This window comes from Oncorhynchus gorbuscha, unplaced genomic scaffold, assembly GCF_021184085.1.
Source record: "Oncorhynchus gorbuscha isolate QuinsamMale2020 ecotype Even-year unplaced genomic scaffold, OgorEven_v1.0 Un_scaffold_2574, whole genome shotgun sequence".
Classification (NCBI taxonomy): Eukaryota; Metazoa; Chordata; class Actinopteri; order Salmoniformes; family Salmonidae; genus Oncorhynchus; species Oncorhynchus gorbuscha.
Genome location: NW_025747048.1, coordinates 934 through 18,740, shown reverse-complemented (window position 1 = coordinate 18,740; position 17,807 = coordinate 934). Strand labels below are relative to the sequence as shown.

The 17,807-nt window shown below is 44.6% G+C and overlaps 1 protein-coding gene across 1 annotated transcript in view; it reads right to left on the bottom strand.

Moving 5' to 3' along the window:
* The window catches only part of armh3 (armadillo like helical domain containing 3), a 55,439-nt gene extending 43,499 nt beyond the window's left edge, over positions 1–11,940 (bottom strand). Inside the window, exons 1-6 of the mRNA XM_046339261.1 lie at positions 11,801–11,940; positions 8,883–8,992; positions 3,826–3,882; positions 2,999–3,145; positions 1,054–1,161; positions 136–228 (exon numbers count right to left, since the gene is read on the bottom strand). Of these exons, the coding sequence (XP_046195217.1) occupies positions 136–228; positions 1,054–1,161; positions 2,999–3,145; positions 3,826–3,882; positions 8,883–8,984 (507 nt within the window). The 5' untranslated portion in view covers positions 8,985–8,992; positions 11,801–11,940. The remainder of the gene's footprint in view (positions 1–135; positions 229–1,053; positions 1,162–2,998; positions 3,146–3,825; positions 3,883–8,882; positions 8,993–11,800) is intronic.
* Positions 11,941–17,807: the final 5,867 nt, after the last annotated feature.

The following is a 17,807-nucleotide window of genomic DNA, read 5'->3' as shown; positions in this document are numbered from 1 at the left end:
GTGTGTGTGTGTGTGTGTGTGTGTGTGTGTGTGTGTGTGTGTGTGTGTGTGTGTGTGTGTGTGTGTGTGTGTGTGTGTGTGTGTGTGTGTGTGTGTGTGTGTGTGTGTGTGTGTGTGTGTGTGTGTGTGTCTTACCGTCACTAAACACAGCAGTAGTTTGAGACACAGGGCCTTGAGACTTTCTGAACCCTCCCCACACAGCAGGTTGTCTAAACTCTCCATCAGGTCCTGTGGGAGAGACACACGGGTCATGTTCACTCGGGTCAAACAGGGAACATAGTTTTCAAAACGGAGGAAGTGTTGCAACATGAACACTTTTCTCTTAGGACACACACACACAGCAAGCTCTCCAAACTCTCCATGAAGCCCTGTAGGACACACACACAACAAGCTCTCCAAACTCTCCATGAAGCCCTGTAGGACACACACACACACAGCAAGCTCTCCAAACTCTCCATGAAGCCCTGTAGGACACACACACAGAAAGCTCTCCAAACTCTCCATGAAGTCCTGTAGGACACACACACAGCAAGCTCTCCAAACTCTCCATGAAGCCCTGTAGGACACACACACAGCAAGCTCTTCAAACTCTCCATGAAGCCCTGTAGGACAGACACACACACACAGCAAGCTCTCCAAACTCATCATGAAGTCCTGTAGGACACACACACACAGCAAGCTCTCCAAACTCTCCATGAAGTCCTGTAGGACACACACACACAGCAAGCTCTCCAAACTCTCCATGAAGCCCTGTAGGACACACACACACAACAAGCTCTCCAAATTCTTCATGAAGTCCTGTAGGACACACACACACAGCAAGCTCTCCAAATTCTTCATGAAGTCCTGTAGGACACACACACACAACAAGCTCTCCAAACTCTACATGAAGCCCTGTAGGACACACACACAGCAAGCTCTCCAAACTCTACATGAAGCCCTGTAGGACACACACACAGCAAGCTCTTCAAACTCTCCATGAAGCCCTGTAGGACACACACACACACAGCAAGCTCTCCAAATTCTTCATGAAGTCCTGTAGGACACACACACCTTCATGCGTAGCTCGGCCTTGTCGAAGCCCACGAGCATGTTGATGATGTCGAAGCCTGAGGCTGACTTGTTCTTCTGGTGAACCCCACGGAACAACGCACACAGAGTCTGGAGGAGGGGACAGATACACCTTCATGACAATGTGGGTGAAAGGTCAAACACCACAGACCATAGATTATGATAGAGGCCTCTAGTGACCAAAGGGAAGTTTCAGCATGGGCAACGCCATTGAGGGCTTCCACCATGTTTACACAATTTTAATGTAACTGCAGTTAACTGGGTGGGGATTCCTATGGGTTGTACTCTCAATGGCACTGCCCATGCTGTGACAGACGCTATAGTCGCACAGATAGAAAGACAAGTCCTCTATCTATCTCTATGGTCCAGACCCCTACATCCTGTCTATAGCCCCGTCAGCACCATAACAGGTCCCTGTACAGATCAATACATCCTGTCTATAGCCCCGTCAGCACCATAACAGATCAATACATCCTGTCTATAGCCCCGTCAGCACCATAACAGATCAATACATCCTGTCTATAGCCCGTCAGCACCATAACAGATCAATACATCCTGTCTATAGCCCCGTCAGCACCATAACAGATCAATACATCCTGTCTATAGCCCCGTCAGCACCATAACAGATCAATACATCCTGTCTATAGCCTCGTCAGCACCATAACAGGTCTATGTACAGATCAATACATCCTGTCTATAGCCCCGTCAGCACCATAACAGATCAATACATCCTGTCTATAGCCCCGTCAGCACCATAACAGATCAATACATCCTGTCTATAGCCCCGTCAGCACCATAACAGATCAATACATCCTGTCTATAGCCCCGTCAGCACCATAACAGATCAATACATCCTGTCTATAGCCTTGTCAGCACCATAACAGGTCTATGTACAGATCAATACATCCTGTCTGTAGCCTCATCAGCACCATAACAGATCAATACATCCTGTCTATAGGCTCGTCAGTACCATAACAGATCAATACATCCTGTCTATTGCCTCGTCAGCACCATAACAGATCAATACATCCTGTCTATAGCCACGTCAGCACCATAACAGATGAATACATCCTGTCTATAGCCCCGTCAGCACCATAACAGATCAATACATCCTGTCTATAGCCTCGTCAGCACCATAACAGGTCTATGTACAGATCAATACATCCTGTCTATAGCCCCATCAGCACCATAACAGGTCCATGTACAGATCAATACATCCTGTCTATAGCCCCGTCAGCACCATAACAGATCAATACATCCTGTCTATAGCCTCGTCAGCACCATAACAGATCAATACATCCTGTCTATAGCCCCGTCAGCACCATAACAGATCTATGTACAGATCAATACATCCTGTCTATAGCCCTGTCAGCACCATAACAGGTCCCTGTACAGATCAATACATCCTGTCTATAGCCTCGTCAGCACCATAACAGGTCTATGTACAGATCAATACATCCTGTCTATAGCACCATAACTGGTCTATGTACAGATCAATAAATCCTGTCTATAGGCTCGTCAGCACCATAACAGATCAATACATCCTGTCTATAGCCCCGTCAGCACCATAACAGGTCCCTGTACAGATCAATACATCCTGTCTATAGCCCTGTCAGCACCATAACAGGTCTATGTACAGATCAATACATCCTGTCTATAGGCTCGTCAGCACCATAACAGATCAATACATCCTGTCTATAGCCCCGTCAGCACCATAACAGGTCCCTGTACAGATCAATACATCCTGTCTATAGCCCTGTCAGCACCATAACAGGTCTATGTACAGATCAATACATCCGGTCTATAACCACACACACCTCCCTCCACACACACACACCTCCCCCCACACACACACACCTCCCCCCACACACACACACCTCCCCCCACACACACACACCTCCCCCCACACACACACACTCCCACTTACTTGCAGGGCATTGACCACTTTGATCTGGTGCTCCTCTGCCAGGGCCTGAACACAGTGGTGGAACAGACTGTTGATGTTGTCTTTAATCTTCATCACCTCATCTCCATCCAGAGACTCCAGCTTGGCCTCCAGGTACTCCAGATTCACCTGTGGGAGGGGGGGGGTACAGAGGGGGAGAGAGTAGAGTAAGGGTGTATGGAAAAGGGAGGGTTGAGCGAGAGGGGGGAGGAAGAGAGTGGGGGAAGAGGGAGTTTGGTAGATATAGGGGAGGGGGAAAATGGTTGGGAGAGAGAGGGGGAAAGGTTTGGGTGAGAAAGAGGAGGGGAGGGGGAGGAGCGTGTGTTGGGAGGTCACAGAAAGAAGGGGGGTAGGGAACGGGAGAGAGAGAAGGGGGGTGCATTGAGGTTATTGTTAGAGAGAAATTCCCTTTTTAGAACGCAAAGGACAGCTAAAAGTTTTATAAACAAATGCAAATGGTTAATTATGTTAACAAATGTAATGTAAACAGGTCCTTTTGTTAACAAATGTAATGTAAACAGGTCCTTTTGTAAACAAATGTAATGTAAACAGGTCCTTTTGTTAACAAATGTAATGTAAACAGGTCCTTTTGTAAACAAATGTAATGTAAACAGGTCCTTTTGTTAACAAATGTAATGTAAACAGGTCCTTTTGTTAACAAATGTAATGTAAACAGGTCCTTTTGTAAACAAATGTAATGTAAACAGGTCCTTTTGTTAACACATGTAATGTAAACAGGTCCTTTTGTTAACAAATGTAATGTAAACAGGTCATTTTGTAAACACATGTAAACAGCTGTTCTCTCTTACCTTCATGAGGAAGAGTTCATCCCAGAAACGGGAGTTGTTCTTGGCTGGATCCTCTTTCTGAAGAGAGAGGAGACAGAGAGTCACACCATGTAATCTCAGCCATGACACCCACCATCTCAGCCATGACACCCACCATCTCAGCCATGACACCCATCATCTCAGCCATGACACCCATCATCTCAGCCATGACACCCACCATCTCAGCCATGACACCCATCATCTCAGCCATGACGCCCACCATCTCAGCCATGACGCCCACCATCTCAGCCATGACGCCCACCATCTCAGCCATGACTCTCAGCCATGACACCCCATCTCATCTCAGCCATCTCAGCCACACCCACCATCTCAGCCATGACACCCACCATCTCAGCCATGACGCCCACCATCTCAGCCATGACGCCCACCATCTCATCACCCATCATCTCAGCCATGACGCCCACCATCTCAGCCATGACGCCCACCATCTCAGCCATGACGCCCACCATCTCAGCCATGACGCCCACCATCTCAGCCATGACACCCACCATCTCAGCCATGACACCCACCATCTCAGCCATGACACCCATCATCTCAGCCATGACACCCATCATCTCAGCCATGACACCCACCATCTCAGCCATGACACCCACCATCTCAGCCATGACACCCACCATCTCAGCCATGACACCCACCATCTCAGCCATGACACCCACCATCAGGTAGTGGGTTCGATCCCCGGGACCACCCATACGTAGAATGTATGCACACATGACTGTAAGTCGCTTTGGATAAAAGCGTCTGCTAAATGGCATATATTATTATTATATTATTATCTCAGCCATGACACCCACCATCTCAGCCATGACACCCACCATCTCAGCCATGACACCCACATCTCAGCCATGACACCCACCATCTCAGCCATGACACCCACCATCTCAGCCATGACACCCACCATCTCAGCCATGACACCCACCATCTCAGCCATGACACCCACCATCTCAGTCATGACACCCACCATCTCAGCCATGACACCCACCATCTCAGCCATGATATCCAGCCATGACACCCACCATCTCAGCCATGACACCCACCATCTCAGCCATGACACCCACCATCTCAGCCATGACACCCACCATCTCAGCCATGACACCCACCATCTCAGCCATGACACCCACCATCTCAGCCATGACACCCACCATCTCAGCCATGACACCCACCATCTCAGCCATGACACCCACCATCTCAGCCATGACACCCACCATCTCAGCCATGACACGCACCATCTCAGCCATGACACGCACCATCTCAGCCATGACACCCACCATCTCAGCCATGACACCCACCATCTCAGCCATGATATCCAGCCATGACACCCACCATCTCAGCCATGATATCCAGCCATGACACCTACCATCTCAGCCATGACACCCACCATCCCACCCATGACACCCACCATCTCAGCCATGACATCCAGCCATGACACCCACCATCTCAGCCATGACACCCACCATCTCAGCCATGACACCCACCATCTCAGCCATGACACCCACCATCTCAGCCATGATATCCAGCCATGACACCTACCATCTCAGCCATGACACCCACCATCCCACCCATGACACCCACCATCTCAGCCATGACATCCAGCCATGACACCTACCATCTCAGCCATGACACCCACCATCCCACCCATGACACCCACCATCTCAGCCATGACATCCAGCCATGACATCCAGCCATGACACCCACCATCCCACCCATGACACCCACCATCTCAGCCATGACATCCAGCCATGACATCCAGCCATGACACCCACCATCTCAGCCATGACGCCCACCATCTCAGCCATGACACCCACCATCTCAGCCATGACACCCACCATCTCAGCCATGACACCCACCATCTCAGCCATGACACCCACCATCTCAGCCTTGACATCCAGCCATGACACCCACCACCTCAGCCATGACACCCACCATCTCAGCCATGACACCCACCATCCCAGCCATGACACCCACCATCCCAGCCATGACACCCACCACCTCAGCCATGACACCCACCACCTCAGCCATGACACCCACCACCTCAGCCATGACACCCACCACCTCAGCCATGACACCCACCACCTCAGCCATGACACCCACCACCTCAGCCATGACACCCACCAGCCTCAGCCATGACACCCACCACCAGCCATGACACCCACCATCTCAGCCATGACACCCACCATCTCAGCCATGACACCCACCATCTCAGCCATGACACCCACCATCTCAGCCATGACACCCACCATCTCAGCCATGACACCCACCACCTCAGCCATGACACCCACCATCTCAGCCATGACACCCACCATCTCAGCCATGACACCCACCATCTCAGCCATGACACCCACCATCTCAGCCATGACACCCACCATCTCAGCCATGACACCCACCATCTCAGCCATGACACTCACCATCTCAGCCATGACACCCACCATCTCAGCCATGACACCCACCATCTCAGCTTGTTCTGAAATGGTTGGAAGCCAGTCCTCCATGAAAGCAAATCAGTTTCTCCTTCTTTTACACTTAGTCTGTATCTAGGAAACAGCCCCTTTGTGTGTGGTTTATTCCCTTCAGAAAAGGTCTGTCTTAGTTACTGCTAGAACATTCCTGGTGAACAAGCACACCATGAGGCTCCAGCAGATCTAATGGTTTCAATGTTATGGTCTCTAATGGTCTTCAATGTTATGGTCTCTAATGGTCTTCAATGTTATGGTCTCTAATGGTTTCAATGTTATGGTCTCTAATGGTCTTCAATGTTACGGTCTCTAATGGTCTTCAATGTTATGGTCTCTAATGGTCTTCAATGTTATGGTCTTCAATGTTATGGGCTCTAATGGTCTTCAATGTTATGGTCTCTAATGGTCTTCAATGTTATGGTCTCTAATGGCTCCAATGTTATGGTCTCTAATGGTTTCAATGTTATGGTCTCTAATGGTCTTCAATGTTATGGTCCCTAATGGTCTTCAATGTTATGGTCTCTAATGGTTTCAATGTTATGGTCTCTAATGGTCTTCAATGTTATGGTCTCTAATGGTTTCAAGGTAAGGGTCTCTAATGGTCTTCAATGTTATGGTCTCTAATGGTTTCAATGTTATGGTCTCGAATGGTCTTCAATGTTATGGTCTCTAATGGTCTTCAATGTTATGGTCTCTAATGGTCTTCAATGTTATGGTCTCTAATGGTTTCAATGTTATGGTCTCTAATGGTCTTCAATGTTATGGTCTCTAATGGTCTTCAATGGTAAAACTCCCAAACACACACTGTATAGTGTTGTGTAATGGTATTGGGTTTAATGGTAAAACTCCCAAACACACACTGTATAGTGTTGTGTAATGGTATTGGGTTTAATGGTAAAACTCCCAAACACACACTGTATAGTGTTGTGTAATGGTATTGGGTTTAATGGTAAATGCCCCTCATCACAACACATATAGACATGTTTCCATACAATTTTATTGAAAAACATGCAATTAATTATTTTCTTAGGGTTGTCTCAACATTTTAGTCCATAGCTCATTTCTCCATCAAAGTATTGGGCTTGTAGGAAAAGTCTTCATATGAGAATCTCAGAGAGTTGCCACTTATTGGACTATTCAAGGACAGTTTGGTTGAAGCAATAGGCTGCTACTTTTATTTAACTCGGCAAGTCAGTAAAAACTTGGGACAAACTGAATTGCTTTCATGGAGGACTGGCTTGAATTGTGATGGTAACCACACAATTTATTTCCATAATGAGCCAAATATAAAGTTTTTTTACCCAAAGTTGCAAAAAAAACACAAGAGACCAGCAAAATTGGTAAACGTGTGCTGCGGTAGAGCAACAGCAGCGACACCTTGTGGTAAAAACATGGTACTGTAACACTACTTCATTGTAAATAATGCAAGCGACTTCAATTACTAATATCTCTGAACAGGGGAAAAAAGAACGACACCAGATTCACAGGGAATACATGACATAATATGGAGAAGCAATACTCCAAGCCACAGTTTCATACTATTTGTCAAACATAGACAACTGATACTGTATACTGGTTGTTGGGGTGGAATTGGCATGGGGGGTCCATGGGTGGCATTTGACAATTTTGGGGGGGATTCATTATGCCTTACTCATTGGTAGGAAGAAGTGCGGTCCAAATCAGATGTTGGGTACTATATTTATTGAATATTATCTGAATCTTATCAATTAAAATGGCCAATTTGGGTGCAATCATTTATCTTAATTTCTCAAAGATAAAATTAGATTTCAACAAAATAATGTTTCAGGAATGATAATCGTATCCGTTACTAAGTACAGAAAATGATTTCAGGACAATCTGAGATGGTGGGTATTGAAATTCTCTTTCTTGTGCTTTTTGAGGTGAAAGGAACTATGAGAGCAAGTCCACCAACCTAATTTCTGTTCCTGTCTGTCTGTTCCGACCCTCACTCTTTCTTCCCCTTTAATACTCTTTCTTCCCCTTTAACACTCTTTCTTCCCCTTTAACACTCTTTCTTCCCCTTTAACACTCTTTCTTCCCCTTTAACACTCTTTCTTCCCCTTTAACACTCTTTCTTCCCCTTTAATACTCTTTCTTCCCCTATGCTCTTACTCTTTCACTTGACCATATCCCTTTAGCTCTGCACAAACCTCCCTCTCTGTCTCATCTTTATCCATCATTTCCTCTTCTCTCCCTCCTCTCATCTTTATCCATCATTTCCTCTTCTCTCCCTCTCTCTCTTCTCTCGCTCCCCCTCTCTTCTCTCCTCCCTCCCCTCTCTCTCTTCTCTCCCTCCCCTCTCTCTCTCTTCTCTCCCTCCCCCTCTCTCCCTCTCTCTCTCTCTCCCTCCCTCCTCTCTCTCTCTCTCTCTCTCCCTCTCTCTCTCTCTCTCTCTCCCTCCCTCTCTCTCTTCTCTCCCTCCTCTCCTCTCTCTCTTCTCTCCCTCCCTCTCTCTCTTCTCTCCCTCCCTCTTCTCTCTATCCATCCCTCCCTCTTCTCTCTATCCATCCCTCCCTCTTCTCTCTATCCATCCCTCTATCTTACCGCAAAGATCTCATCATACATCAGCACCACTTTCTCCTTCAGGGGTTTCTTAGAGGAGGACGTCCTTCTCAGAAGCCCCGCCTTCTTCTCCAGCTGAGACATGGCTGGGTCTGGAGACACACAAATAAGTAAGCATAGAAATGTAAATACAGCAGACGCAAATAGGAATGTAGCTAGTATCACACAGGGAAAACTAAAAAGGACAGACAATAATACATACACTAGAGGTCGACCGATGAATCGGAATGGCCGATTAATTAGGGCCGATTTCAAGTTTTCATAACAATCGGAAATCGGTATTTTTGGGCCTATTTCCGATTATTATTATTTATTTTTTAATACCTTTATTTAACTTGGCAAGTCAATTATGAACACATTCTTATTTTCAATGACGGCCTAGGAACTGTGGGTTAACTGCCTTGTTCAGGGGCAGAACGATAGATTTTCACCTTGTCAGCTCAGGGGTTTCAATCTTGCAACCGCACAGTTAACTAGTCCAATGCTCTAACCATTGCACTCCACGAGTAGCCTGCCTGTTGCGCGAATGCAGTAGACGCCAAGGTAAATTAATAGCTAGCATTAAACTTATCTTATAAAAAAACAATCATTCATAATCACCAGATATAACTACTAATCCAGTTTAGCAGGCAATATTGACCAGGTGAAATTGTGTCATTTCTCTTGCGTTCATTGCACGCAGAGGGTATAGGGGTATGTGCAACAGTTTGGGCTGCCTGGCTCATTGCGAACTAATTTGCCAGAATTGTACGTAATTATGACATACATTGAAGGTTGTGCAATGTAACAAGAATATTTAGACTTAGGGATGCCACACGTTAGATAAAATACAGAACGGTTCCATATTTCACTGAAATAATAAACGTTTTGTTTTCGAAATGATAGTTTCCGGATTCGACCATATTAATGACCAAAGGCTCATATTTCTGTGTGTTATTATGTTATAATTAAGTCTGATTTGATAGAGCAGTCTGACTGAGCAGCAGCAGGCCCCTAATCATTCATTCAAACAGCTATTCGCAAGCACAGCGCTGTTTATGACTTCAAGCCTATCAGCCTAATGGCTGGTGTTGACCAATGTGAAATGGCTAGCTAGTTAGCTGGGTGTGCGCTAATACTGTTTCAAACATCACTCGCTTTTAGATTTGGAGTAGGTATTCCCCTTGCGCTGCAAGGGCCGCGGCTTTTGTGGAGCGATGGGTAACGATGCTTCGAGTGTGGCTGTTGTCGATGTGTTCCTGGTTCGAGCCCAGGTATGGGTGAGGAGGGGGCTATATGTGTGTGTGGCTATAAGAACATCCAATAGTCAAAGGTATATTAAATACAAATGGTATAGAGAGAAATAGTCCTATAAATACTATATTAACTACAACCTAAAACCTCTTACCTTGGAATATTGAAGTCTCATGTTAAAAGGAACCACCAACTTTCATATGTTCTCATGTTCTGAGTAAGGAACTTAAACATTAGCTTTTTTACATGGCACATATTACTTTCTTCTCCAACACGTTGTTTTTGCATTATTTAAACCAAATTGAACATGTTTCATTATTTATTTGAGGCTAAATTGATTTTATTCATGTTTTATATATTAAGTTTAAATACGTGTTAATTCAATATTGTTGTAATTGTCATTATTACAAAGAAAAAAATGGTCTGATTAATCGGTATATGCTTTTCTGGTCCTCCAATAATCGGTATTGGCGTTGAAAAATCATAAATCGGTCGACCTCTAACATACATACACCACCAGGCATTCCACACTGGCTTGGACCCTCATTCTACAGTGTTAGTGTAGGAGGTGCTTCTATTGTCAAGAATGTATGGCATTTAGAACCCTCAGTTCTGGTCGAGTTTTAACACAGGGTTAGAAAACTGTCACTTATTACCCATGTATATACTGTATATGATTAGTCATAAATGTATGTTTACAAAATACATTTATATTCCCAGCTATGGCAATCAACAAAAAGTTACCTAGGCCTAAATCAAGTATCCTAAACTGTCAACAAAGCATTCTTAGCTACATGTGTTCACTCAGTCATTCCCCAGAAGTGACGTGATAATGCGTGCTTCTACACCTGGATGGCTTGCTGTTTGGGGTTTCAGGCTGGGTTTCTGTACAGCACTTTGAGATATCAGCTGATGTGAGAAGGGCTTTATAAATCAATTTGATTTGATACTATAAAAGGCTACTAGAATAGAAACAATGAATGCAACACAAGCTAACGCTATCCTTATCTGACTGTATCCTGATTGTTCTCTTTGCGCAACAGGACACTAAAAAGTGGGCCTGCCCTGACTGTATATGCATTGATTGGGTATCTGCTGTACTGTGGAGGAATGTTAGTTAGCTGTCGACTACATTTCCAATGGAATACATAGCTGGCTAGTGTTAGCATGATATGTCAGTTTCATGCAATAAATCCCCATAAAACATATGATACGTAAGAACAGTTCACTGCAGACAACAGTCAAACCATAGGTAATTGTTTACAAATTACTAGCAGTGGTTAGTCGAGTTGGTAGCTAGCTACAGCTAACTAACATGCTAACTAGCTAGCTAACGTTAACTAGCTAGGTAGCCAACCTACGTTGTTTCCAGTCACCGAAAAGTTAATATTCAAAAGTCAAACAACTCTTTATTTAGTGCAAGGCAACTCAGTTACTAACGTGCAACTCAAACATCGGCCACTCTAGTGCTGGCAAATGTTAGTGTTAATGACAACAAGCTGTTACCTACTCGTCATGCATAGCTACATTGTGGGTCTATAGTACATAGCTATAGCTAGCTAGCTCTTTTCTTACAATGTCTGCTTCCTTGTCGATGTACAACCTAACAGCGTTTGAGGACAGGTAGCAAGATGTTGTCATAGATTATTCATCAAACCCCTTCTTACCTCAATCAAACGATTATTTATATGAATCCATACCGTTCGCTCAGAAATCTACAGATACCAATGTTAGCCTGCTAGCTAGCTAGCTGTGATTGAGACTTCCTTTGCCTGTCTGGAGACTGCATGGTCCTAGCGCCTGTGCCGTCACTGGTCGTCGTGTATCGAACATACTGTAGCTAGCTATCACTGATTACAGTAGTACATTCAATTCACTACTAGGAGGACAAGAATATAAATATATTGGAAATAAGTGTATTTGTAATTCTTTCATGTGTCATCCTCTGGGATTATGTGTACTTTTAAATTGTTTTAAACTGTAAAAATCAAATATACAATAATTAAATAAATTAGATTTCATTATATGGCCAAAAGTTAATCTAGCTACATTCATATATCTTTTCACATGTTTTCATTTGTCCAAACTGTCCATTACTGGTGCTCATGAACGGTTATAAACAGTGTTCATTGAACATATCAAGAGTATTTCAAGGACAGTTTTTTCCATTTTCATAACATTACAAATATCGGAAACGTTTTGTCCAAAAATGATGCAGAAAAGCTCATCCATGCTTTTGTCACTTCTCGATTAGTCGACTGCAATGCTCTACTTTCCGGCTACATGGCTAAAGCACTAAATAAACTTCAGTTAGTGCTAAACTCGGCTGCTAGAATCCTGACTAGAACCCAACAATGTGATCATATAATCTCCATATTACTCCTCTACACTGGCATCCTATTAAAGCTTGGGCTGATTTCAAGGTTTCCCTGCTAACCTACAAAGCATTACACAGACTTGCTCCTACCTTTCTCTCCAATTTAGTCCTGCCGTACATACCTACACGTACGCTACCTACAGGTACGCTACCTACAGGTACGCTACCTACAGGTACGCTACCTACACGTACGCTACCTACAGGTACGCTACCTACAGGTACGCTACCTACACGTACGCTACCTACAGGTACGCTACCTACAGGTACGCTACCTACACGTACGCTACCTACACGTACGCTACCTACACGTACGCTACCTACACGTACGCTACCTACAGGTACGCTACCTACAGGTACGCTACCTACAGGTACGCTACCTACACGTACGCTACGGTCACAAGACACAGACCTTGATATTGTCCCTATTGTCCCTTTCTAAGCAAACAGCTAGAGGCAGGGCTTTCTCCTATAGAGCTCCATTTTTATGGAATGGTCTGTCTATCCATGTGAGAGACGCCGACTCGGTCTCGACCTTTAAGTCTTAATTGAAGACTCATCTTTGCAGTAGGTCATTGACTGTAGTCCGGCCCAGGGTTGTGAAGGTGAAAGGCACTGGAGTGACAAACCGCTCTTGCTGTCTCTGCCTGTTCCCCAGAGTGCTACCTTTTCCCGGATCTGCTGTTTTTAGAATCTCTCTCTCTACCACACCTGCTGTCTCTAACTCTGAATGCTCGGCTATGAAAAGCCAATGGACATTTCCTCCTGAGGTGTTGACCTGTTGCACCCTCTACAACCACTGTGATTTTTATTATTTCACCCTGCTGGTCATCTATGAACATTTGAACATCTTGGCCATGTTCTGTTATAATCTCCACCCGGCACAGCCAGAAGAGGACTGGCCACCCCTCATAGCCTGGTTCCTCTCTAGGTTTCTTCCTTTCTAGGCCTTTCTAGCCACCGTGCTTCTACACCTGCATTACTTGCTGTTTGGGGTTTTAGGCTGGGTTTCTGTACAGCACGTTGAGATATCAGCTGATGTAAAAAGGGCTTTATAAATACATTTGAACTTCTCTAGCGTCTAAACGCCTGGTAGTGTTCAGTAAAGGTCTCTGCACCCTTCACATCCCTTTGTTTGGCTCATTGGCTGAAATTGAAAACATATCTCATCAGATAACAATAAGACAGTTCATCTTTTCTCTGCCAACTCTGTGAGAGATCCAGGCATTGCCTCCAAATGTCACAGACAGATTCCGGAATCTTTTGGAAATGAGTTAACGGAATACAAATGTCCACACACTGTTGCGTTCCAAATGCACCCGTTTCCCCACATACTCCACCAGGGCCCTGGTCAAAAGTAGTGCACTATATAGGCAATAGGGTGCCATTTGGGAGGTGGACTCTATCAATAGGTCAACCACAACCCTTCCATCCTTCCTATCTTTCCCCCTCAAAAATAAAAGACAAGAAAAATCTAAATGTCACCATCAAGAAAGGTTTTATGCATTTCAGAACTTTCATTTCATTGATCCTCTGCTTCTTTTCTCAGTGCATCATGTGACCATCTGATCCACTGATATATGAAGATGTGTGTGTATTGGGGTCCACCTATCCACCTACCTGTCGCCTATATATCCAGTGTTGAAGGAGTTTTATCAATAATGACTAAATAATGTATACATTCTACGTGGAATTATAACTAACGTTAATTAACAGAATTCTATGCTGTCTGAAGAATAAAATGTTTAGACCAAGAGGAAGTGTTAACTGACAACTTGTGACCACAGTGAAACTAACAACAGGAGAGATGTCTGGTCTCCATCCAGGGAGGGGAAAACCCCTTGGACTTGCAATAGATTGCGTAACATGTGGTAACATAAGATAAACAATATGTGTGTGTTGGAATTGCATTGAAAAGTAGCTAAGTCGTTGTCCAAAAGGAAGAGAGGCATTGTCCAAGAAGAGGAGGGACATAGTAAAAGCTATGACGCTGTGTGTGATATAAAACCTAATGAACATGTGATTATGAGCAGAGCTCTCGGAAATGAACGCTACTGATTACTTTTAAGGCTGGTCTCTGTCCATTTTATGTAACTATGGATCTTACAAATTCTTAGAAACGGACAGAGTGTTTTACTTGAATTGATTAATGAACACATAGGAATCAAAATTCCTCTAACACCAGTCAGTCCACACATCAAAATAATTGAAAGAAGTCGAAAAAGATGAAAAGGTTGTCGGAGGCAGAGGGTTGGGGAGACTGGGGAGGAGGAGGAGGGAGGTTGGGAAGACTGGGGGAGGAGAAGGGAAGATGGGGACTGCTGTATTGGGAGGGGGGCTGAGGTGCACAGACTGGGCGGGGGGCTAGAGGGGGGCGTCATGGACACTGAGGAACATTCGGTGGGGGATAACTTGACAAACAACCCTGCAATGACAACAAGGGCTAGTTTCCTGTACCGGGCGAGGCAGCCATCAGCATTGCCGAGACTGCCAGGTATCTGTTATTACAAAAAAAATATTACAAAAATATTACAAAAACTGACAATAAATTTTACAGACTTAAAAAACACATTGTGGACCAGTCAGTGAGAGTTTGAGAGGGAGGGAGGGAGGGATATCGGGGAGAGAGAAATAAAGGATGAGAAAAGGAAGGAATCAACACACACACACACAAAGAAGCAACACACACACACAGGAGAAGCAGCAGTCAATCAGAGACAAGTGTCAGTGTGTGTGTCACTATGTTACACGCTCTGACCACCACATCATTGATAGCATTAGCTACGGACACACTTCAACCAACCTTCTTCAACTGTTGAAGAGAGACAGAGAGAGAGAGAAAAGTTGTGTTGAGCAGTTAGTGTGTGTGTGTGTGTGTGTGTGTGTGTGTGTGTGTGTGTGTGTGTGTGTGTGTGTGTGTGTGTGTGTGTGTGTGTGTGTGTGTGTGTGTGTGTGTGTGTGTGTGTGTGTGTGTGTGTGTGTGTGTGTGTGTGTGTGTGTGTGTCACTATGTTACACGCTCTGACCACCACATCATTGATAGCATTAGCTACGGACACACTTCGACCAACCTTCTTCAACTGTTGAAGAGAGACAGAGAGAGAGAAAAGTTGTGTTGAGCAGTTAGTGTGTGTGTGTGTGTGTGTGTGTGTGTGTGTGTGTGTGTGTGTGTGTGTGTGTGTGTGTGTGTGTGTGTGTGTGTGTGTGTGTGTGTGTGTGTGTGTGTGTGTGTGTGTGTGTGTGTGTGTGTGTGTGTGTGTCACTAAAACCACCACATCATTGATTGTGGACACACTTCGACCAACCTTCTTCAACTGTTGAAGAGAGACAGAGAGAGAGAAAAGTTAGTGTGTGTGTGTGTGTGTGTGTGTGTGTGTGTGTGTGTGTGTGTGTGTGTGTGTGTGTGTGTGTGTGTGTGTGTGTGTGTGTGTGTGTGTGTGTGTGTGTGTGTGTGTGTGTGTGTGTGTGTGTGTGTGTGTGTGTGTGTGTGTGTGTGTGTGTGTGTGTGTGTGTGTGTGTGTGTGTGTGTGTGTGTGTGTGTGTGTGTGTGTGTGTGTGTGTGTGTGTGTGTGTGTGTGTGTGTGTGTGTGTGTTCTACATGCCTCTGTGGTGTATAATAAAGACGAAGAAAAATAAATCATCAGTCAGGCCATCAGTTCACACACACAATACACGACTGAAAGACAGAATTTACCACAATCTTCATTGTAATTTCTTCAAGAGACACAATAGTTGAGAGCTAAAGAAATAGGGCAAAGAAATCAAGTCATATTATATCTGATTATTCTCCCTACTATGGACACTGACTTTGGGTCCGATTTGCATTTCTCCCCTATGGTGGTTAAAGGGGCAATCTGCAATACCTTTTGCATTTCTCCCCTATGGTGGTTAAAGGGGCAATCTGCAATACCTTTTGCATTTCTCCCCTATGGTGGTTAAAGGGGCAATCTGCAATACCTTTTGCATTTCTCCCCTATGGTGGTTAAAGGGGCAATCTGCAATACCTTTTTTCTCCCCTATGGTGGTTAAAGGGGCAATCTGCATTTTTTGCATTTCTCCCCTATGGTGGTTAAAGGGGCAATCTGCAATACCTTTTGCATTTCTCCCCTATGGTGGTTAAAGGGGCAATCTTACCTTTTGCATTTCTCCCCTATGGTGGTTAAAGGGGCAATCTGCAATACCTTTTGCATTTCTCCCCTATGGTGGTTAAAGGGGCAATCTGCAATACCTTTTGCATTTCTCCCCTATGGTGGTTAAAGGGGCAATCTGCAATACCTTTTGCATTTCTCCCCTATGGTGGTTAAAGGGGCAATCTGCAATACCTTTTGCATTTCTCCCCTATGGTGGTTAAAGGGGCAATCTGCAGTTGCTACATACATTTTTTTAAACTTATAAATGAATGATATGTACCAATTGATTCTTGAAACATATAACTTATAAATGCTTAACGAGCTTAGTTCACCTGTCTTGTTTGTATGTTTGTAAATAAAATACAGGTAAACAAAGAGTGTACCGCCTCAAAACGTGGTTAAAATGATCATTTTGACATCATGGATGTTCAGTCCTTGCACCCATACCTCTGTTAATGAAATTGCGAGTCGTTCCACTTCTCCAGCCCCTCAGCTTTCTACCGAAACAGTGGAGTGGATTTGCTTTGTTATTGTTTCAACTGAGCATTTCCCATTTCAAGGTTCGGATTTAGGACGTCGAAGCTGATCCCAGATCTGTGGTTAAGTTATACCTAGCAATTTAGAGCATGTTGCAAGTACGGTCTAGGGTTAGAGACTGGGGTTAGGGGTCAATGATGAGGTTGGAGGTCAGTGCTCGTATTTATAAAGCATCTCAGAGTAGGAGTGTTGATCTGGGATCAGTTTAGCCTTTTAGATCAACATTTATAAGATGACATGGACAGGGGTGACCAGATCCTAGATCAACTCCACTACTCTGAGATATATACAGTACTGGGTCGTCACTATCTGGCCAAGTTGCAGTCAGAAACCCTGCATAATTCTACAATATATCTTCTTAAAATCTGATTTTAAACCTAACCCTAACTTTATGCCTAAACCTAGACTTATATTTAAGACCAAATAGCACATTTTTGTTTGCACAACCAATATTGACTGTGCAGCTTGGCCATCTAGTGGTAACCTGCATACTGCCCTGAGGTGAAAGGTCAGAGGTGAGACGTACTACCCTCTGGAAGGGTGTGATGTTGTCAGTCTGGGGGGAGAGGGGGGGGGGCAGTAGAGAGAAAGAGAAAGGGGGGGTTAAAAGGAGTGAGGGAAAGTTGAATGAGAG